At 44.3% G+C, this 22669-nt stretch overlaps 1 protein-coding gene across 2 annotated transcripts in view; it reads left to right on the plus strand.

Annotated features, from left to right (window-relative positions):
* scube1 (signal peptide, CUB domain, EGF-like 1) overlaps positions 1–22669 on the plus strand; it is a 256585-nt gene that overhangs the window by 208111 nt on the left and 25805 nt on the right. For both annotated transcript variants that reach the window (XM_061714862.1, XM_061714863.1), the window contains 5 exons: positions 6415–6537; positions 12620–12736; positions 14114–14236; positions 14362–14481; positions 15726–15824. In XM_061714862.1, the coding sequence (XP_061570846.1) occupies positions 6415–6537; positions 12620–12736; positions 14114–14236; positions 14362–14481; positions 15726–15824 (582 nt within the window). The remainder of the gene's footprint in view (positions 1–6414; positions 6538–12619; positions 12737–14113; positions 14237–14361; positions 14482–15725; positions 15825–22669) is intronic.

A 22669-nucleotide genomic window follows, 5' to 3' on the forward strand; every position in this document is an offset into this window, starting at 1 on the left:
AATTCAATTCAATTCAATTCAATTCAATTCAATTTTATTTATATAGCGTCAAATACAACAAAAGTTGTCTCTAGACGCTTTCCAGAGACCAAGAACATGACCCCTGAGCAATTATTACATAAACAATGGCAGGTAAAAACTCCCATAGTGGGAGAAAAGCCTTAAGTCAAACAGTGGCAAGGAAAAACTCCCCTTTAGGAGGGAAGAAACCTTGAGCAGGACCAGGCTCCTAAAAGGGGACCCTCCTGCCGAGGGCCAGACTGGGGGTCGGGGACGTCAACAGCACAGCAGGCAGGTGGAAGCAGCAACGGGATGACCGGGGGTGGGGACCGCAGGCCAGCACGCAGCTCCCGAAGCTCTGGCCCAATCAGCAAGCCCCAGGTTAGGTGCAGGGTCGGGGAAAGTTTGAGAAGGGGCAGGGTCAGGGAGAGGAGGCTTGACGGACAAATCTCTCCCCCGCCTGACCGGGCCGTTACCCTGCCCCTCTCACTCCCACGCTGCAGGTTCCGGTGTTGTGCATTCAGAGATGCTCTTCGCCACCGGCAGAGGATGCTGCACCATGTACAAAAGAGAAAAAAGAGAAGAAAAGGGGGGGCCAGCACAAGAATCTACAGGAGCGACTCTAACACACTAGAGTCGGTAAGTGGTTACCACAACCTGGTAAGAGGAGAGACAATGGTAGATACATTTTTGCTGAAACAACGATAGTAGCCTGCCATGCAGAGAAAACGATGAAGCTCACAGCGAGTGAACTGGAAAGGACAGAACCGCACTGACTTTGGCCTCAACGGCCGGACCTATAGTATAAATAAGTAACTGTGGCCTTGTGGGTTAAAGGAACCTGCCAATATCCTTTCAGCAAGTTTAACTTTGAGATGCATGTCGCGGGACCACCCCATCTATGCAGTCATCCATCCAAGGTAAAGGAAAGGAATCCATCTTCGTGACTGCTTTGACTTTATGGATGTCCGAACAGAACCTGGGGGTATCATCATACTTAGGTACCATTATACAGGGTGAACTCCAAGGACTACAGCTGGGCTTAGCAAAACCGTTTTTGACTAAGTACGCTACCTCCACTCTCATGGCCTCTCTTTTAGCCGGTGAGCAGCAGTACGCATGCTGCTTTATTGGCATAGCATTGCCCACATCAATATCATGCTCAACCACAGAGGTATAATTGGGTACATCACCTAGCACTGGAGCACATGTGCAAAGCAAGTTAATGATATCTTGCTTCTGGGGGACTGACAAATACGACAGCTTATCATGAACTGTAGACAGAAACTGAATTCTTCAGTCTACCACTACGATGACCATCACAGGGCGTCACCAAGTCCGTTTCCTCCTGCTGCATCTCCACCAAGGCAGAAACCTCTCCCAGTAGTGCTTCTCGAATGAAAGGATTTCAATATACAGTATTAACATGACATACGGGTTTTACGTCTTTATTCTGGTGTACGAATGATGTAGTCAGTTTCAGACACTTTCCTGTCCAACACATATGGACCTGAAAACCGTGCCATGAGTGCAACACCAGGTATGGGCAGTAACATCAAAACCATAATCACCAGGCTGGAACTGTCGCTCAACTGCTTTTTTGTCAAACCTCTCCTTCATGTTCACCTGAGAGACAAACAGTGCCTCTTTAGCCAACTTAACAGAACACTGCAGCCGCTCTCTGCACTGAAAGACAAAATATGTCACATTAGTTTTAGGTGGGGAGCGGCACACTAGCTGCTCCTGTAATACTTTGAGTGGACCATGCACATGATGTCCAAACACTAACTCTGCTGAGCTAAACCCCAGGGATTCCTGCTTTGCAATCCGGAATGGCAAAAAGAACAAATGGCACCCCCTCATCCCAGTCTTTCCCTGTCTCGTGACAAAACTTCTTTAGCATAGACTTAAGGGTTTGGTGCCAGCGTTTCAGAGCACCCTGGGACTCTGGATGATAGGCGCTGGACACAGAGTGGGAAATACACAATGAACTAAGCATCTGCTTGAAAACCCTGGAAAGAAAATTGGTGCCCTGATCAGTCTGCACAATCTTTGGGAGGCCAAATGTGGTGAAGAACTTGATTAAAGCCTTTGTGACTGATGTAGCAGTGATTTTACAAAGCGGAATAGCTTCAGGAAAGCAGGTGTTAATACACATCAGAGTAAGTAAAAACTGATTTCCTGACTTTGTTCTAGGGAGTGGCCCAACGCAGTCAACCAGCACACATTCAAATGGTTCACCTATGGCTGAGATGGGCTGCAGGTTGGGCAGGTTCTACAGAAACGCGCCACTTCTGACCTCATTCCTGGCCAAAGATGCTTAAGAACATTGCCATAGGTTTTGGTAATGCCCAAATTAGCCTGACCACACATGTTCATGACCTAGCGCTAACACCTGTTGACGACAGTTACCAGAGAGCACTACCTGATACACCCCAGACCTGACTCGCTCACTAGATGTGAAGGTGTGACCCACCTGCGCATCAACTCATCTTTGTCTATGAAAAAGGGCTGCTTTTCATTACACTTAGCCTTGTCAACAACGGCAGCCCAGCACTTAGCAAGCAAGGGGTCACTTGCCTGAGCTTTAATGAGGGCCTCATGTGTCAACAGCACCGGGAGTCGATCATAGACTGTCTCCTTTTTAGGCTCTGTGACCCTGCTGCTTACAGCACCCCCACCAGAGGGCGACTTAGCAAGATTCATCTCTTGTACATTTTTATGGGTCTGTGCTCTAGTTAGCACACTAGCCACACACACATCAGGGTGACAGATGGCTACATCACAAGACTCACGGTTAGGCACATTCACTACCTTAGGGACAGGATAAACCTTACCATCTGCAATGTCGTTTCCCATGATGAAATCAATACCATTAATAGGAAACTGAGCGGACCCCCACCTCAAAGACACTTCCTCCAGGTACACCGACCGCATAACTGCGGATGCTGCACGATCCGTCTGTCAATCTCACGCTCCATCGTTCCCTCACTCGTGAACAAGACCCCGAGATACTTGAACTCCTTCACCTGAGGCAGGACTTCTCCACCCACCCGGAGAAGGCACGCCACCCTTTCCCGGTGGAGAACCATGGCCTCGGTTTTGGAGGTGCTGATTCTCATCCCTGCTGCGTCGCACTCTGCATCAAACCGCCCCAGCACATGCTGAAGGTCCCGGTCTGATGAAGCCAACAGGACAACATCATCTGCAAAAAGCAGAGATGAAATCCTGAGGTTCCCAAACCGGATCCCCGCCGTCCCCTGGCTACGCCTAGAAATCCTGTCCATAAAAATTATGAACAGGACCAGTGACAAAGGGCAACCGTGCAGTCCAAAATGCCCCGGGAACAAGTCTGACCTACTGCCGGCAATGCGAACCAAACTCCTGCTCCGATCATATAGAGACAGCCCTTAATAGAGGGCCCCGGAACCCGTACTCACCGAGCACCCCCCACAGAATGACACGAGGGACACGGTCAAATGCCTTCTCCCAATCCACAAAACACATGTAGACTGGTTGGGCAAACTCCCATGAACCCTCAAGCACCCTGCGGAGGGTATAGAGCTGGTCCAGTGTTCCACCACCGGGACGAAAACCGCATTGTTCCTCCTGAATCCGAGCTTCAACTATCGGCCGTATTCTCCTCTTCAGTAACCTGGCGTAGACTTTCCCGGGGAGGCTGAGAAGTGTGATCCCCCTACAGTTGGAACACACTCTCCGGTCCCCCTTTTTAGAGAGGGACCACCACCCCGGTTTGCCACTCCAGCGGCACTGTCCCCTTCCTCCATGCAATGTCGCAGAGGCGTGTCAACCAAGACAGCCCTATGACATCCAGAGACTTGAGGTACTCAGGGCGAATCTCATCCACCCCCAGTGTCCTGCCACTGAGGAACTTATGAACCACCTCAGTGATCTCGGCTTGGGTGATGGATGAGCACATCCCCGAGTCCACACTCTCTGCTTCCTCAATGGAAGGCATGTCAGTTGGATTGAGGAGATCCTCGAAGTATTCCTTCCACCGTCTGACAAAGTCCCCAGTCGAGGTCAACAGCTTCCCACCTGCACCGTAAATGGTGCCGGCAGAGTACTGCTTCCCCCTTCTGAGGCGCCGAATGGTCTGCCAGAATTTCCTCGAGGCTGATCGAAAGTCTTCCTCCATGGCCTCCCCGAACTCCCCCCAGACCCGAGTTTTTGCCTCCAGGATTGCCCGAGCTGCGGCTTGCGTGGCCTGCCGGTACCTATCTACTGCATCAGGAGTCCCAAAGGCCAACATAGCCCGGTAGGACTCCTTCTTCAGTCTGACGGCATCCTTTACTTCCGGTGTCCACCACCGGGTTCTAGGATTGCCGCCACGACAGGCACCGGAGACCTTGCGTCCACAACTTAGGGCCGCCGCGTCAACAATGGAGACAGAGAACATGGTCCACTTGGACTCAATGTCCCCCGCCTCCCTCGGGATCTGAGAGAAGTTCTCTCGGAGGTGAGAGTTGAAGATGTCCCTGACAGAGGGCTCAGCCAGACGTTCCCAACAGACCCTCACAATCCGTTTGGGTCTGCCCGGTCTGTCCAGCCTCCTCCTCCGCCAGCGCATCCAACTCACCACAAGGTGGTGATCAGTTGACAGCTCAGCCCCTCTCTTCACCCGAGTGTCCAAGACATGCGGCCGAAGGTCAGATGAAACGACAACAAAGTCGATCATTGACCTCCGGCCTAGGGTGTCCTGGTGCCACGTGCACTGATGGACACCTTTATGCTTGAACATGGTGTTTGTTATGGAGAAATCGTGGCTAGCATAGAAGTCCAACAACAAAGCACCGCTCGGGTTCAGATCGGGGAGGCCGTTCCTCCCAATCACGCCTCTCCAGGTATCACTGTCATAGCCCACGTGAGCGTTGAAGTCCCCCAGTAGAACAATGGAGTCCCCAGTTGGAGCACCATCAAGTACTCCTCCCAGAGACCCAAAGAAGGCCGGGTACTCCGCACTGCTATTCGGCCCGTAGGCACAAACAACAGTGAGAGACCTTTTCCCGACCCGAAGGCGCAAGGAAACGACCCTCTCGTTCACCGGGGTAAACTCCAACACATTGCGACTGAGCTGCGGGTGGTGGGCCTACGGGAAGGCGGGCCCACGTCGCCATTTCAGGCTGAGCCCGGCCAGGTCCCATGGGCAAAGACCCGGCCACCAGGCACTCGCCTTCGAGCCCCAACCCCAGGCCTGGCTCCAGGGAGGGGCCCCGGTGATGCCGATCCGGGCGACGTGACGGTCCTTGATTTTTCCTCCTCCATGACATGCTTGTGATATGCTTCTGTTACAATATGCAATTCTGTAAATATGTTGGCCTGATGACCACAAAATAAAGCATTCTCCCTCCATATCTGACCTTAAAGGAGACCTATTATGGCATTTAATGTATATTTTAAACAGGCCTTGAATGTCTTAAAAAGAATCAAAAGCTTGTTTGCTCTACATAAATCAGAAATTCAGCCTCTGGGCCATGTCTTCATTTTTACCGCTTCTAACCTCCTTCTCTATGAGGGAATTTGGTTGCTTTACTCCTTCTCTGTGTTGGCAGGGTGAGGGAGACCACTTTATATACGTTAAAGCAAGAAAAAAACAGTTTTTCATAATAGGTCCCCTTTAATGATTGCACTAACCTTCCCATCAGTGGCTTGGAAGGGATTTGCATTTAAGGTCTGCATTGGTTTCATAATCGAGAGAACATTTCTGGATTCTCACTCATTCAGTTGCGGTTCAGGAATTATTCGGCCTTTGAAGCAATATTAATGTCATGATCTACATCAATGCTTTCACAGCACATGTTCACTATATGTGGGAAGGGAAACTATAGAGATCATTTCCACAATGAAAAACAGCATTTTTTTTTACACAACAAATATGCTATGTAACTCATTTACATGTAACTTATTTATGTATAAAGTACTATGCAAAACATACAAACAACAGAAAAAGGCTCTAAAATTTAATTACTTTAACATTTGGACATTTATAATTTATTTCACGCAAACTTGAATACTGTAAATAAAAAAAAATAATAATTTGCTTTCATTATCGTTAATTGTGATAGTGTTCAAAACCGTTTTATTTTTTTATGTGACAAACATTTTATAGAGCTGACAAACTAATGCGCAAAATATAAAATAATTGTATGGGATAGATGTTTTGTGGCACATTTAAAGTATCAACAAAGTCTCTTTTAATTCATGTGGTCATTTTTCAAAATAAGGTCCTCTTACTTCATGGTTCATTAACTTCCTCTTAATGTTAAAGTAAAAAAAATGAATATGAAATGGCCAGAGAATATACACAATGCTGTTGAGTTGTTGTGTTGTTGTTTTTTGTCATTTTGAATAATTAATGCCTTTCCATTTTTTTCTTTGATTTACTCAATCCAGACATTGATGAATGCCAGGAGAACAACGGAGGCTGTGATCACTTTTGTCGAAATACAGTGGGCTCCTTTGAGTGCAGTTGCCAGAAAGGCCATAAACTTCTTACTGATGAACGGACATGTCAAGGTCAGTGACAAGCAGTTATCAGACACACACTTTATATGTTTTATGCCACTAGCTTATCTGATTTGCAGTCAACTCTAGACACTCTCACACCCTTTATGTTTTAACTTTTTGTTCATTTTGACTTTTACCGAACTTAAGTCAAATACATCAAAAGCTTTATGACAGTTTAAATTGTGATTGTTTGTGTTGTCGGAGCTGTAGGCGTTATTGTCTCCTTGTGTACAACTGTTATGTCTGTGCAGATATGCATTCACAACATGCTCAGCTATATATAATAAACTATACAAATAATGCACTACAGTATTTATTTTACCATTATAAAGATCCTTTAGAAAGCAAAGTCAGTTTCAGACTTGAGAACACTTCAAATACCCATCATTTCATAAATCCCATTTTCATGAAGAAATTAAAACAATAATTAAGAATATTTTCTTTGCTCATCTACTTATATTTCGTAAATTTGTCTTTGACCACATTATATAACTTTTTGAACCTGACAACCTTAGCTACATATGCAAGCTGTATAACTCATTTCAAATTGGATACATACTATAAGTCCTGCATGGTAACTGTTCCATGGTTAGATGCCATCTTTAACAAGGGCCAATAAACAAATCATAGAACAAAAAAATAGAACAACTTAAGTAGCCTGACACAACTAAAATGACGAAATTTCTCCAAATGCCACACTAAATCCTACTTTTAGTGAGTACTCCAGTCTCAAAATTATTCAACCCCCTGAGCAGAATTCCTCATAAAAGCACATATTCTTTGCATATTTGATCCAACCAGTCAAGGGCTTCATTAGTTGCATCAGGTATGCTTGATATAGAACACCTTAAATATCTGGGCTGGTGAAGGTGACGTTTGATTGCATGTCATAAACATGGCTAAGGCACAAGAATTCTCCAAAAAGCTCAAAAAGGAGATCATGGCTTTGCACAGACAAGAAAATAGATACAAAAAGCTAGCAAAGGCACTGAATGTTCGTAAAGATATAGTTGGAAGCATAATTGGCGAGTTTAAAGTTGTGGGTACACAGTGGCTACAATACTTGGACGTGGCAGAAAGAGTAAGCTATCAATGACTGCTTCCACAGTCCTGAGAAGGGAGGTGGTTAAAAACCCCTGAGTGACTGAAAACAGCAAGAATTTGGTAGTAGCAGGCACTGAAGTTTTACTTTCCACAGTAAGGTGTATACTTAACACTGAAGAGCTCCATGCCTGAACTCCAAGACATACACCACTTCTAACCCAAAAGCAAAATAAAATCCAGCTCCAATTTGCTTGAAGGTATATATACTTAAACCGAAAAGGATTTGGGATTATTCTTTGTGGAGCTATGCAAAACTTGAAGAATGAAGCATATGCTGAAAGGAACACCCTGCCTTCAAAGTTAGCCTGGTTCAGTGATGCTCAGTGATGCTCTTGGGCTGCTTTGCTTCATCTGGCACTGGAAACCTCCAGCGTGTAGAGGGTAAGATGGTAATGATAGTTCCCAGCCCATGCCACAAAGTGATACAAAAGGTGTTCTATCCTCTACCACCCTTAGAGGTATCTCCCATGTTGACAATGGAATGCCATGACAATAGAAAGTCCCTTTGAACTAAAATAGATGGAACAGAGAAGCAGTGAAAGTGTCAAATTTTCTGAGACATGACTGCATGACTATATTCTATACTCCAGAACCTCTCAACATGGATTTCAGATGACATGGGCAGACAAAATACTATAAACGGACCAGCACAGTGGGACAGGAGTAATCCAGTGCTTGTTGACAACATTTGGTGCAACATATAATCTGATCCTGGAGACTTCTCCTGCTGTGAAGGAGCACCTCAGCATCCCAGATGTTGACCTTCTGGCTGCAGGTTTCAGTGCATGTAAGCCACGAAAAGGATTTGGGATTATTTTTTGTGGAGCTATGCAAAACTTGAAGAATGAAGCATATGCTGAAAGGAACACCCTGCCTTCAATGTTAGCCTGGTTCAGTGATGCTCAGTGAACCACTTGTGTTACCTCCTGATTCTGCTTATGAGTTCAATTGCACAGTTGCTGCCAGGCAACAAACTTAATACCCCAAATTATTATTTTATGCTTTCTGGAGGTTTCAGTTAAGCTTCTCTCTCTGCAATACTCTCTACTCTTCAACAGTTTTTCAGATTTTCATTGGTATGAAGGTAGAAGCCTGGTGACAAACTAACTAAGGCCCCCAAAGCCCGGCAGAAGGCTTTCTAAACTTAAAAGAAGAACTAAGGCCCTCAGTCAGAGCTGATGTCTGAGAGGATGCCATGCAAATGGAACAGGTGACTGGTGTGGAGCTGGGCAATTTCTAGAGCTGAGAGAAGTTTGGAAAAGAGCTATAACGTTTGTTGCTTTGGAGGTTGATGAGATGCTACCTCTGCTTTGCTCTGCCACAGACAGTACAGGCAGCAACACATTCACAGCTGTTGGTTTCCAAAGACAAAGAGTTAAGCGAGGTTGGGTCACCCCAGGATGGCAACCACAGCAAAAAGAGTACATCCATTGCAGTACCTAGAGATAGAACAATTTGGGCACAACAAAATGGTCAGGGGTGGGCCATTACCTTGGTATGGGTTGGTATCTTGCGCTGGAAAGACAAGGATCCCTATCTCCTACGTTTTGGCATCAATGAGGCAAGAGGATAGGATAATGTTTGGCATCCCTTGGTCATTCCGGGCAGTAAGCTGGTAAGATAGTGTCAGGCTTGTTAGTTTTGGAGCATGGTCTGTAGGTTACAGATAATCTGACTCTCCCAAAAAACAAATACCATCTTGCCTTGCTAGAATTGAGTATCATGACTATAGTGGGTAGGCAAAATGTTTATGAACTGTTGTTCATAAACATTTTGTTTTCTTCTGTCAGTGGGACCTGTCTGGAAAACCTCACCAGGGAGCATTCCAGGAGGCATCCTATCCCGAACCACCTCATTTGGGTCCTCTCTAATATGAGCTCCCTCCAGATGACTGAGCTGCTCACACTGTCTTGAAGGGAGACCTATACTCCCTGCAAAGGAAACTAAAATCAGCTCAGCTCCTTCTTCACCATGACAGTCAGATGCAGCATCCAAATAATTGCAGATGCTAAACCACTCTGACTGTGAATCTCCTCCTCAATTCTTCCCTTACTTGTGAACAAGACCCAGGTACATATATACCTTGTCTTGGACTCCTCCACTTGGGGCCAAATCTGTTTCCCATCCTGAAGAGGGCACTCCCCTCTTTTTTGCTGAGGACCATGATCTTCGACTTGGAGGCACCAATTCTCATCCCAGCCGCTTCACATTCGGATGTGAACCGCTCCAGTGAGAGTCAAACGTCATGGCCTGATGTGGAGCGAGCTCTGACACTCTACACATCTCTACAGAGAGAGTACTGCTCATATAAGGGGCTCCAATATCCCGCACTCTGCTAACTACCCATGGGAGTCCCAGAGGAGCATGGTCAAAAACCTCAAGGTTCACAAAACACTAGTTGCACGAATTCTCAGGCACTCTCCAGGACCGCACCATTCCAAGGCCAGGATGAAAACTGCATTACTCCTCTTGGAAATAAGGTTGGACTATCGGACAGACCCACAGAACCACTCTCCAGTACCCAAGAACCAAGAATATACCTTACCAGGGAGACTGAGGTGTGTGTCTAGGCCTGAATCCAGAAGAGAGCACCAGTGACTGCATCACTAATGTATTTGGAGACTTACATATATGTTCTTTTATTTATATATATATATATATATATATATATTGCATGTTTTTGTGAGGGTAGCTCACATTAGCTACCAAGGGAACACGGGGAGAACATGCAAACTCCACACTGGGGGAACTTAACATGCACTCCCCGGCGGGAATTGAACCCAGGACCTTCTTGCTGTGAGATGGCTGCATTACCAGCTGCGCCACCATGCCTCCTACATATATGTTCTTGAGTTATATAAACAACATCACTGTCAAGTTGTTTGGTGTTTTGTTTGATTTTGCCCTCAGTTTCTTCTCCAACTTGAAACAGTTTGGTCAATGCAAGGAACAACTTCAGTCTGTTTCCCCTTTTTGTTGTAGTCTTCATCAGGTGAGAGGTTAAGGCTACTGGAATCCTCTCCATAGTCTTCATCAGGTGGAGGTTAAGGCTACTGGAATCCTCTCCATAGTCTTCATCAGGTGGAGGTTAAGGCTACTGGAATCCTCTCCATGGTCTTCATCAGGTGGAGGTTAAGGCTAGTAGAATCCTCTCCATAGTCTTCATCAGGTGGAGGTTAAGGCTAATAGAATCCTCTCCATGGTCTTCATCAGGTGGAGGTTAAGGCTACTGGAATCCTCTCCATAGTCTTCATCAGGTGGAGGTTAAGGCTAGTAGAATCCTCTCCACAGTATTCATCAGGTGGGAGGTTAAGGCTAGTAGAATCCTCTCCATAGTCTTCATCAGGTGGAGGTTAAGGCTACTAGAATCCTCTCCATAGTCTTCATCAGGTGGAGGTTAAGGCTACTGGTCTGAAGTGGTTGGGCTCCCTGGGTTGTTTGGTCTTTGGAACCGGAACCACACAGGAGGTTCCACAGGAGTGGAACTCTCTCTAGACTGAGGCTCAGGTTGAATATGCGCAGGAGCACAGACCAGAGCTGGTACTGGTACCAGTTATAGTACCAGTAGTACCAGTTATAGTACCAGTTATAGCACAGCACAGAGCTGGTACTGGTACCAGTTATAGTACCAGTAGTACCAGTTATAGTAGAGCACAGAGCTGGTCTGCACAGTCCCTCAGCAGCCTAGAGGGGATGCCATCAGGGCCAGCAGTCTTCCTCACCTTTTGTCACTTCCAATTGTTTTTGAATACAATGCAAATCAAACATGTGTTCCTTTACAACAATTAAAAAAAATTATATTGAATCAGGAATAAATGTTGTTGTTGTGGTGAGTGGTTAGCACCGTTGCCTCACAGCAAGAAGTTTCCTGGTTTCACACGGAAAGACCCCAGCCAGGCCCGGGAGTCTTTCTATGCAGAGTTTGCATGTACTCCCTGTGCTTGTGTGGGTTTTTCTCTGGGTACTCTGGCTTACTCTTAAGCTTGAATTATGGTTCTGTGTCAAACCATACCAGAGCACACGCCGTCACCGTGACGCGGTCATGAACCTTCGGACTTCTCCGTCACTCCATTTCTCCGTGGTGCAGTACCCCCTGCGAGCGCTAATTCACAATCTTTTCCTGAATGGTTTATTCGATTTTTCCGGTCACAGTGAATCAAAGAGATAAGGACAACTATTGTGCAAAAAACCAAAACCAAAAACATCACACATACACGAAGAAAAGAGCGCTGAAAGTTCACGACTGCTTCAAACCGGAAACCGGAAATGCGTTGCTACCAAGCAAACCAATCACAGCCCTCTCTGTCTGTGTGTGGTCTGCGTCGCCTCGACGCGTAGTTACAATTTTCGGGAGGTGACGTCAGTGACGGCGTCAATGGCGGCGTCAGTGACGGCGTGTGGTCTGCGTCAACGCGTACCACACGCCGTAGGCACGGCATCGTTTTGACGCAGAACCATAACTCAAGCTTTACTGTCCAAAAACATGCATGTTAGGTTGATTGATGATTGTAAATTGCCCATACTGTAGGTGTGTGTGTGCATGTGCGTGCGTGTGTGTGGTTGTTTGTCTATATAGTATGTGGCCTTGTGATGGACTGGTCACCTGTCCAGGGTAGACCCCTGCTTTTTGCCTGTAATGAGCTGGGATACCCTCCAGCTAACCCCCGTGAACCTGCACAGGATTAAGCGGGTATAGAAAATGGATGGATGGATGCTGTTGTAGTAATTCAGGCCAGTCACCATAATTGTTTCAGTCACATAACCAACTGATCCCAGAACTGTAAAAAAAAAAAGAAAGGCAGTCCATTCTCAAACAAGTGAAAGTTAGTCTTAAATGTTCATGTTGAAATTATACTAAAATGACACATTTTTGCTGATCTTCAGCAGCGGTTGTGTAAGTAAAATCATGATGTACTCTGTACTCAGTCCTTTCAATCTGACACCGTGGAATTCTGCCACTGTTATGTATCTTTTTGGTCTCCCCCAGACATTGATGAGTGCTCCTTTGAGAGGACCTGTGACCACACCTGTATCAACTACCCAGGCAGCTACGAGTGCGTGTGCAACAAGGGATTTATCCTATATGGACTTACTCACTGTGGAGGTGAGTTTCTGCTCAGATTTGTCCTGCTGTTAAGAGCAATACAAGCCTTAACACAGTTGCCTGGAATTGGATACAATGCCTTGTTTCCACTTTCTCAATTACCCATATGAAATAAGGAACATGTAAGGCAGTAAGTTCTTTTTTTCTCTCAATACTTTTGTTGATGACTAATCATTGTTGATGGCAGCTGATCGTAGCTCTGATTTGAGAGAAACTTAATCTTACAACAGGTTACATGTGTAGCCTATAAAATTTCCCTACATAGTCACAATACTGAAAAAGCTTTGTTTTTTACAGGTGAAGTGATGATGGCTAGCCATTGGCTGAGCCAACTGTCAATCAAAAGGCTAAGCCTCATATCATAAATACTGTTTTTCTTTTTTTATTAATTCACCTGACATGGTCCCAAAAACCGAACCCCCCTCAGACTTGTCATGGATGTCAAATAAAAAAAAATACAAAACAGAGCAGTTTAGTGTAAGCTAAGCTAAGTTAACTAAGCTAACTAAGCTAATTGTTTATTAAAAACTACATTGAAACAGTGGATTATTAGTGAATTTATTTTGTTAGAATTTCCCAGATCAACATCAGTTGTTGCTCTCTAGGCTCTCAGGACATATTATTGACATACAATAATTCAACAGCCATTTCTATAAAGCAAGGATACATGTCTGCTTCTTTATTACTGAATTCAAAAAAATATATCTCAGGAAATTTTTCAGAACATTAATTGTGGTTAATCACGGATTAGCTATGAAAATCTTTCAATTAATCAAGATTAAAAATTGCAATTGACTGACAGCCCTAGAAAATTATTTATATTATGAAGTTAAGTCTATAATCAAAAAACTAAAGCGATGTTGTGAGGAAGAATAGGAAAAATGAAAAAAGAATATTGTGATAGACTGATAAATCCATAAAGGAAATACTTGTTGTTGATGCTAAATAAAATAAAATAAATAAATATAAAATAAAGTTTAAATGTAGATATAGAAGCTTTTGAATAATAGCAGTACTTTTATCATTGCCCAATTTTTTTTTTTTTTTTTAATCTTTCTGGCTTAATTTTTGTCAAATAAATAATGGGGTGTAGCTGAAAAAAGTTTTTTTTTAAGTTGCTGTTGCTTGATAATAAGAGCCACTATGATCAGATTATTTTTTATTATACGAAACACACACACACACACACACACACACACACACACACACACACACACACACACACACACACACACACACACACACACACACACACACACACACACACACACACACACACACACACAGGACTTAAAGAGGGTGTACTTACTTTTGCATGTGCCTTTTAAAAATTGAACAGAAATGTAAAAACTTACAATGTCCTTTTGGTGTCCATAGATATTGATGAGTGCAGCATCAGCAACGGCAGCTGTGAGTTTGGCTGTATAAACACACAGGGCGGCTATGAGTGTGTGTGTCCACCAAGACAGAAACTCCATTGGAACAAGAAAGATTGCATACGTAGGCACAGGCTCCATATGTTTTGAAGTTGGCAGTATCTGTGTGTGGAATCGTACTCCATCATATGGTCTTAACATACGTGTACTATTTGTGTGAATCTGTGTCAACGTGTGTGTATTCCTCAGAGGCAGTAAAGTGTCTTCCCAATGGAAAGCCAGCACCAAGAGCCCAATTGACTTGTACCAAGAGTGGAGGGACAGAGGTTTGTTCACTGTCATGCCCCTCCAACGCTCTCTTTCTCGCAGGTATACACACACAGGTTCATTTTAAATCACTTAAGAAGACATTGTCTTGCATTCATTTTTGGGTTACTTGTACTTGTTTTTTTTTAAACCACATTCTACAGTAATAGACCATTCCTGTTTTGCACAAATTTGTTAGACAGGAAGTAGGCAATTACACAAGTATGCACAGCATGGTAAAGATACCTGGACGGTGTGCAGCTTCCAGGGAAATCTCTAATGTGCAACTGACCAGTCTACCTTGCACTATCCACACCCCATTATGGGATCATAATGCAATGTGCCACTACTGCAGAAGCCAGTCACACGACTGGCTTCTTTTAGAGTTTGTTGATCACCTTAAATGTCTGGATGGTTCACCATCCAAATCCGTCTGTGGAACGTTGGCGTTTAAAGCTAGAATTCATTAATGTAGTATGTCTTAAATATGACAGATTTTAAAAACCATTTTATAATACTTGCAGGAGTATTGTGATGTTGCTGTTCTCATGCTACACAAGCTGCTGCCCTCTGCTGGTGTTAACTATCATTTGCAGCTCTTGTACATCCTATTGGTTCCATTGATGCTTGATGAATCTGCTTGTACTATTTAGTGCTGTATTTATGTAGTCCTCAGGGGGTTCTCTGTTCAGAATTATGTGTTTTTCACTCTGCAAGGTTTTCTTGGCTTTATCCATCCCAGCCGTTTGGCTAGCACCTCAGCCTTTCCTCCTGTGATAGTACTTAACAGAAGTCTGTCATTTGATTACATGTTGTTTTTCCATAATCCAGTCCTTGCTTAGTTTAACTTGGAATCCATTGTGTGAGAATGATAGATAGCTTGAAGGCATAAAATGAAATATTTGTTTTCTGGGTTTTTGGAGTACATCTTAATTTTAGAGGGTGGGGGCTATGTAAATTCTTGTGGTTGAATGTAGTCTGGGCTCTTTTTTAATCCTTTCAATGTTATGACTTCCAAAGGCTTCATCCTTCACCTCTTACTAGAAATGCATCTTTGTGTGTGCATATGCATCAAGGGAGAAAGTCAAGATTCATAGATCTTTCATTTTGGTTGTAATTTCACAAGCAGGGTTTAAAGTCATGTGAAAAGATCTCTTTTAATTAAACATTTAAAACATGTTTTAACCCTCACAATGGTGTGCTCTGTAAAATTAAAGATAGAATACAGATTTTAAAAAAAGCTCTCATCGTAGAATGTTTTAAATTCTCTCTTTTCTTTATAGTCTAACATGCAATGTTTCTTTCAGACTCAGAGAACAGCTATACACTGAGCTGTGGTGTGCCTGTTCAGCATGGTAAAACTTCTCAGAAGAGGAATGCTACTTCTGCTTTACCGACCTGTGCTGGTACTGTAAATCAAGCATGTTTAACACTCCACATGTAGTGATGTTGATTGATAAATATGTTCATTGACCAGGCTTCTTTTCCAGTTTTCAGTCCATTGCGTCATTGTTTTGTGGCTCTTGGCGGAAAATGAAGAGCTACCAAAATTACCAAAGAAATAAATGAATGACAACCAGCATAGAATAGGATAGAAAGTACATGCAAACTTAATAGAAAAAGGTTGAGTATCAAACCAGCAAACTTGATGTGTGACAGCATCTCCAACCGTCACGCCACTAGACTCCACTACTTATCAACCTAAAATAGCTACTGACAAATCCTCATATATTTAAATCCTGTAACAAACATCAGTCATTTACATCAGAGACTCTTCATAGGAAACATAAGGAACATTCATTAAAGACTAATACACACAGAAGACACACAAAGGCTCTGAAGCCAGTGAGCAGCATACTTAATAATTCAGTAAAAGGAAAAGGAGTTTAATTGTGTCCTGAAGGGATTATTGATTTGATTTGATTTTTAGTTTGTACATGTAAAAAATAACAATTAAAAGTGAAGATAGAAAAAGTGAAGATAAAAAAAACAAATAAAAAAAAACAGAATTTCATCCTTTACCACTTAATATCTTAATTTATATGTGCAAAAAGGAGTAGGAAGAAGTATAAACTTATTTAATTCTACCCCCATTCACTAATCATTTATTAATTATACTATAATTATACTCACGCACTGTACTCACACACTTACCTATACATACATAAACATAGTTGAATATTTCTATATATTTGTACACAGATGCCTAGATAATTATTTATATAAATATACTTATTTAGACCATACTATCTCTATATTAACTCCATCTGCTCTATATCTATATCTATCTATCTATCTATCTATCTATCTATCTATCTATCTATCTATCTATCTATCTATCTATCTATCTATCTATCTATCTATATATATATATATATATATATATATATATATATATATATATATATATATATATATATATACATGCATACATACACATACACATATAGTTAGCTGCCCATTTCTGTACATAAATATAAACAAATCTACCCATCACCCAAAAGTATTATATCAGGCCCCTAAAGGCTAAACCCCTTCCTCTTTGTACCTTGTGAAAATAATGTTTTTAGATTTGTTTTTAAACTGGTAAATGTTTGGACATTGTTTTAATTCTGAATCCATTATAGCATTATAAACCTAATTTGTGTTTAACAGATTCAAATTCATCAACCTGCCCATTCTGGCCCATTCTGCCCCATCTCTCTTACAATAGCTCAGACATACTGTACTACATCCTGCTATGCTGGATTCCCACTGCCCACTTTGAGCAGGGTACCAAACCAGCTGTTAGTGCATCAATATCAAGGAACAGTGCTGTCTACAATCAAAGCCCATCTGGACAAAATTACACAATTTTACCCGATCAATGACAAAAGCCTGTAGGATATTATGGGATCGCTAAACTCATCCTCCTATTCTTTGGATATTTTACCCACAGCGTTCTTCAAGACAAGTTTAGCCACCATGGCATCAGACCTGATTCAAAATAGTAAACTTGTCTCTTTTGTCTGGTGTTTCCTTGCAGACCCTGAAGACAGCAGTCATCAACCACCGTTGATGACTGCTGTCAGACCCGAAATTACAGACCCATTTCAAATCTCCCATTTATCAGGAAGCTTATTGGAAAAAGCTGTGTTTCAACAGTTAGATAGCTTCTTAACTCTGACCAACTGCTGTGACGTCTTTCGGATTCCGTGCTCAGATCTGAGACTGCCCTTGTCAAGGTGTTCAAGTTCTTAGAATACATCTACTGATGCAACCTGAACACATCATCAGTAATGTGTCCTGGGTTCATAGAGTGTTTCGGGTCTTACAACATTATACACCCTCGCCCAGGCGACCCAGCCGCGGTTGATCAGTCCGCGGCTTGTGTTCAGGTGACACTGACTTGTCCCCATGGTTCTCCTCTCCGGAGCCAGAGCCATCTCGAGGCTTTCTCCGCTACCTCGGTGGAGTTCTTGATGGATCTGCTCCTTGCTGTTCCCGTAATGCCCGATGCACTCAGGGCTTTGTGGGATGAGCGCCCCACAAATCCCCTGCTGCCAACTTCGATGGGCATACATCGTGCCTTCCAGCCCTGTTGTCGACATTCATTGACCAGATGTTCGTACTTGGTCCTCTTCCTTTCATGAGCCTCCCCCAATCGGTCCTCCCCTGCCCTCTTGGGCAGTTGACAGGATCCCTGCTGGTGCCTTCTTGCCACCTGCCTTTGGCTGAACTCCTGCTTTGATAAAAGCGATGGTGTTGATGGTGTTGCGCATCTGGCTGCCGCTGCTGATACACCTGCTGATGGCTTCAGCAATTGCACTTGGTTGTGGCGCCAGGTGTATCGGCCCTGGCCGAGTGCTGTTGGGCAAGACCTCAGGACGTGTTCCAGCGTTTCTCTTCCTGAGCACAGCAAGCAGTTTGGGGTCTCCGCCTTCCCCCAGGTGAAGAGGTTTGCTATACTTGGTAGGACGTCATAGACCGCCCGGATTAGGAAGCTGATACGGTGTGGGTCAGCCTGCCATAGGTCTGTCCAGGTGACTTTCCGGTTCATGGTGTGCTCCCATCTGGTCCAGGCGCCTTGCTTGTTCTCCCTTCCTCCACTGCAGTCCTGACCTCCTCCTGTATTTGCCTTTGCTGTTCCTTCCCCGTGCACTCCCTGTGTCGAGTTGGTGTCGGGAACAACCCCAGACCTGCTCTTCCGTGGGCCACTACACCCACCAGATCTCAGTGGCGCAGCCTTGCTTCTGCCTCCAGCACAGCAGACTGGGCACTCCACTTCCTCCCAGTTTTCACCACGACTCCTGCCTGAGCCACCTTTGGGTCCTGCGAGTCACGGTACAGCAGCACCTCTCTGGTCTGAGTCACCTTGAACTCTTCTTCGAGAGAGACTTCAAAGGAAACCGGAGCTTTGTGGTTGTTCCCATAGAGGGCAATGTTACTGAGGCTCCTGGGCAACCCCAACCATCTTCTGAGACAGGTACTGAACTTCCTCTCCAAGGTCTCTACAGTGGAGATGGGGACCTCATAAACAAGTAGTGGCCAGAGTTCCCTTGGTAAGATCCCATGCTGATATATCCATGCCTTAATAATATCCACATAAATACAGACTGTAGAAGAACCACACTGCTGGTATTATTCGACCTCAGCACAGCATTCAACACCATTGACCATAGTATTTATTTATTTATTTATTTATTACGGATCCCCATAAGTCGTCACTGCAGTGAAGACTATTCTTCCTGGGGTCCAACATTGCACACATAAAACAATAAAATACAATCCTTACAATTAAAAGATAACTAAATTTAAACAAAAACGATCTGAGATGTAATGGAATTCAACCCTTAAATTGTTGAAACCAGCCAGAACCAAACAACAAAAAATATTCAATTTTACACACTCAGAATTTCAGAATAAGCCAAGAATTTCAGAATAAACCAACTAACTAAAACTGACTTCCTTGCCTAGTCTTGCTTCCCTTAATTTATTTTTGAATCTAGCTTATATCATGGTTAAAGGTGGTGGACGCTTATTTCAATATGTTACTGCTCTATACATTGTAGCCCTCTTTAGTGCACTGGTTCTTGGTAGAGGAAGAGTAAACTGAACACCAGAAGTAGATCTGGTTGCATAGTCATATTGAGTATTGATGGGTTTTAGATGTGATAACAAATTGATAGGTTTACCAATATTCCAGATGTTGAACAAAAATGTTACCAGGCTACACGCCAGCCTTTGGTCAAGTTTTATCCGGGACGATGCGGCATGCACGCACTCAACACTACTGCTAGCAGAGCAGCGGAGAGCGAGGCGTGCCGCCCTGTTCTGTGTGAGCTGAAGTTTATCTAAGGGTGCTTTCAGAGCTGTGGCCCGTTTGTTTTGTTCCGATTCTAAATCGATACAGTTGTTTCATTTTTCGTTTGTGTTCACAAGGGAACCGTCTGTAGCGGTTCAAAGCTGTTAACAAATGCCATTCCCGAACCCACTGTTCACTCATTGGTCAGAAATGAACGTGGAAGGAGTTTCATCTTCCGTACCCCGAGAAAAACAACAATGGTTATAACCCCTTTAACAGGGCGCAAAGCGCAGACCGCCGCTGGCGATCCCATTTATTGTGTATGTGCTACCGCAGCGCAAGAGCGGACCGCTCTGCCGCTGAGTTTGACAGTGCCTGCTGCGGCGTTTGCGCCGCGCCTGCCTGCCCGAATTGAAAATGTTTTTATTTCACCGTGCTGCGCTGTGACGACATCTCGGCACGTTCAATAGAAGAGAAGGGAGAAGAGAGAGAAAGTTGTATCCAATAGGAGATAAGGTGGTGGATGCTGTGCGCCGACTCTTCTCCTTGCACATACACAACTTCACTGCCCGGGCTGCAGCTTGCTTGGCCTGCCGGTACCCATCTACTGCGTCAGGAGTCCCACCGGCCAACATAGCCCGGTAGGACTATGACAATGTCGCAGAGGCGTGTCAACCAAGACAGCCCTATGACATCCAGAGACTTGAGGTACTTAGGGCGAATCTCATCCACCCCCGGTGCCACTGAGGAGCTTATGAACCACCTCAGTGACCTCAGCTTGGGTGATGGATGAGCACGTCCCCGAGTCCACACTCTCTGCTTCCTCAATGGAAGGCATGTCAGTCGGATTGAGGAGATCCTCGAAGTATTCCTTCCACCGTCCGACGATGTCCCCAGTCGAGGTCAACAGCTCCCCACCTGCACCGTAAATGGTGCCGGCAGAGTACTGCTTCCCCCTTCTGAGGCGCTGAATGGTCTGCCAGAATTTCCTCAAGGCTGACCGAAAGTCTTCCTCCATGGCCTCCCCGAACTCCTCCCAGACCCGAGTTTTTGCCTCCAGGACTGCCCGAGCTGCGGCTTGCGTGGCCTGCCGGTACCTATCTACTGCGTCAGGAGTCCCACAGGCTAACATAGCCTGGTAGGACTCCTTCTTCAGTCTGATGGCATCCTGTACTTCCGGTGTCCACCACCGGGTTCTACGATTGCCGCCACGACAGGCACTGGAGACCTTGCGTCCACAACTTCGAGCTGCAATGTCGACAATGGAGGCAGAGAACATGGTCCACTCGGACTCGATGTCCCCCGCCTCCCCCGGGATCTGAGAGAAGCTCTCCCGGAGGTGAGAGTTGAAGATGTCCCTGACAGAGGGCTCAGCCAGACGTTCCCAACAGACCCTCACAATCCGTTTGGGTCTGCCCGGTCTGTCCAACCTCCTCCTCTGCCAGCACACCCAACTCACCACCAGGTGGTGATCAGTTGATAGCTCAGCCCCTCTCTTCACCCGAGTGTCCAAGACATGCGGCCGAAGGTCAGATGAAACGACAACAAAGTCGATCATTGACCTCCGGCCTAGGGTGTCCTGGTGCCACGTGCACTGATGGACACCCTTATGCCTGAACATGGTGTTTGTTATGGCTTTGTCCATAAGAAACACCCTGTTCAAGCATAAGGAGAAGCATCATTCATCTTTTATGCTCCACAAGTCTGGAACAAACTTGAAAACCACCGGAACACTGAAACCCTCAGTTCCTTTAAATCAATATTAAAAACCTTTTTTGCAGCTGCCTTTGATGAATTATTGAAACTATTCTTAATTGTAGGTCATATTCTTTTTCCTTTTTCTCTTTACTTTTCACGTTTTTATTATGTAAAGCACCTTGAATTGCGTTGTTGCTGCAATGTACTACACAAATAAATGTGCCTTGCCTTGCTTAGCTGTACTTTTTGTAACCAACCGATGTACAGGAGACTGTGGCAGACATTGTTACGCTGATCCCTGCCTATGGTTTTAGAAAAATCAGTCTGCAGGACACAAAGGACAGAGAGGTTATTTTTGTGGAGCAGAGGTTTCCTACTAAGATCTCTCTTTACCATCTGAGATATGTCAGTGCACAGTTCACTGCGCCAGGTCTGAGGCACCAAGTCAGTGAAGGAACTGTTCAGCACCATAAATATTGAGATGGATAATAAACCATCCATCCATCCATATTCTTTACCTGCTTAATCCTACAAAGGATTAGGGGTGTCTGCTGGAGCCTGACCCAGATCATTATGGACAAAAGGCAGAGGTAGGATAATAATTGCAAACAATAATGTATTGACATAGATGCTTTATAAATAAAATTAAAAATTGGATAGTAATACGTATTAGTAATAAGCCCAGCAGAAGATGTGCCTCCTTTCCTTTTCTATTTGTCTTGAGTTGTAGGCGAGACGTAGGGTTTGTGGTCTCTCATAACTGTGTCTGCACTGCATACTCCTGTGGCCCACGTAATACCCTTGATACTGTACCTCTTTTTTTCTCTTTTATGCACAAGCACCATTGACTACCATGGTCTTGTGGCAAATTTTCTCATGACAACTTACGAAATGAGTGAGACTTTGCACTCAGATTTTCCTGGAATTTAATTTTTGCTTGTGCTCGTACCTTCCAATTTTCCATAAGCTGGTCCAGAAACCCATGCTGTTTTCTGGCAAATATAATTTCAAAGGGAAAACTAATCGGTAGAGGCCTGGAGAACCTCCTGAATGGCAAATAACAGAGGGCCTATGGCCTATTGTTCTAGCTATGTTTATCTATTTGTACAAATGTATGAATCACTGACTTTAACAGTTAGTTCAGATGCTTGACAAGTCAGTTGGTAAGGGGAAGGCATGTTGTGCTCCAAACAGATTCACTACTCCATCGTTTTCAGTGACATAAATGGGGGCCCTTTACAAGTCAAATTATATGATATAATCCAACCT

The sequence above is a fragment of the Cololabis saira genome, chromosome 23 (genome assembly GCF_033807715.1).
Source record: "Cololabis saira isolate AMF1-May2022 chromosome 23, fColSai1.1, whole genome shotgun sequence".
NCBI lineage: Eukaryota > Metazoa > Chordata > Actinopteri > Beloniformes > Belonidae > Cololabis > Cololabis saira.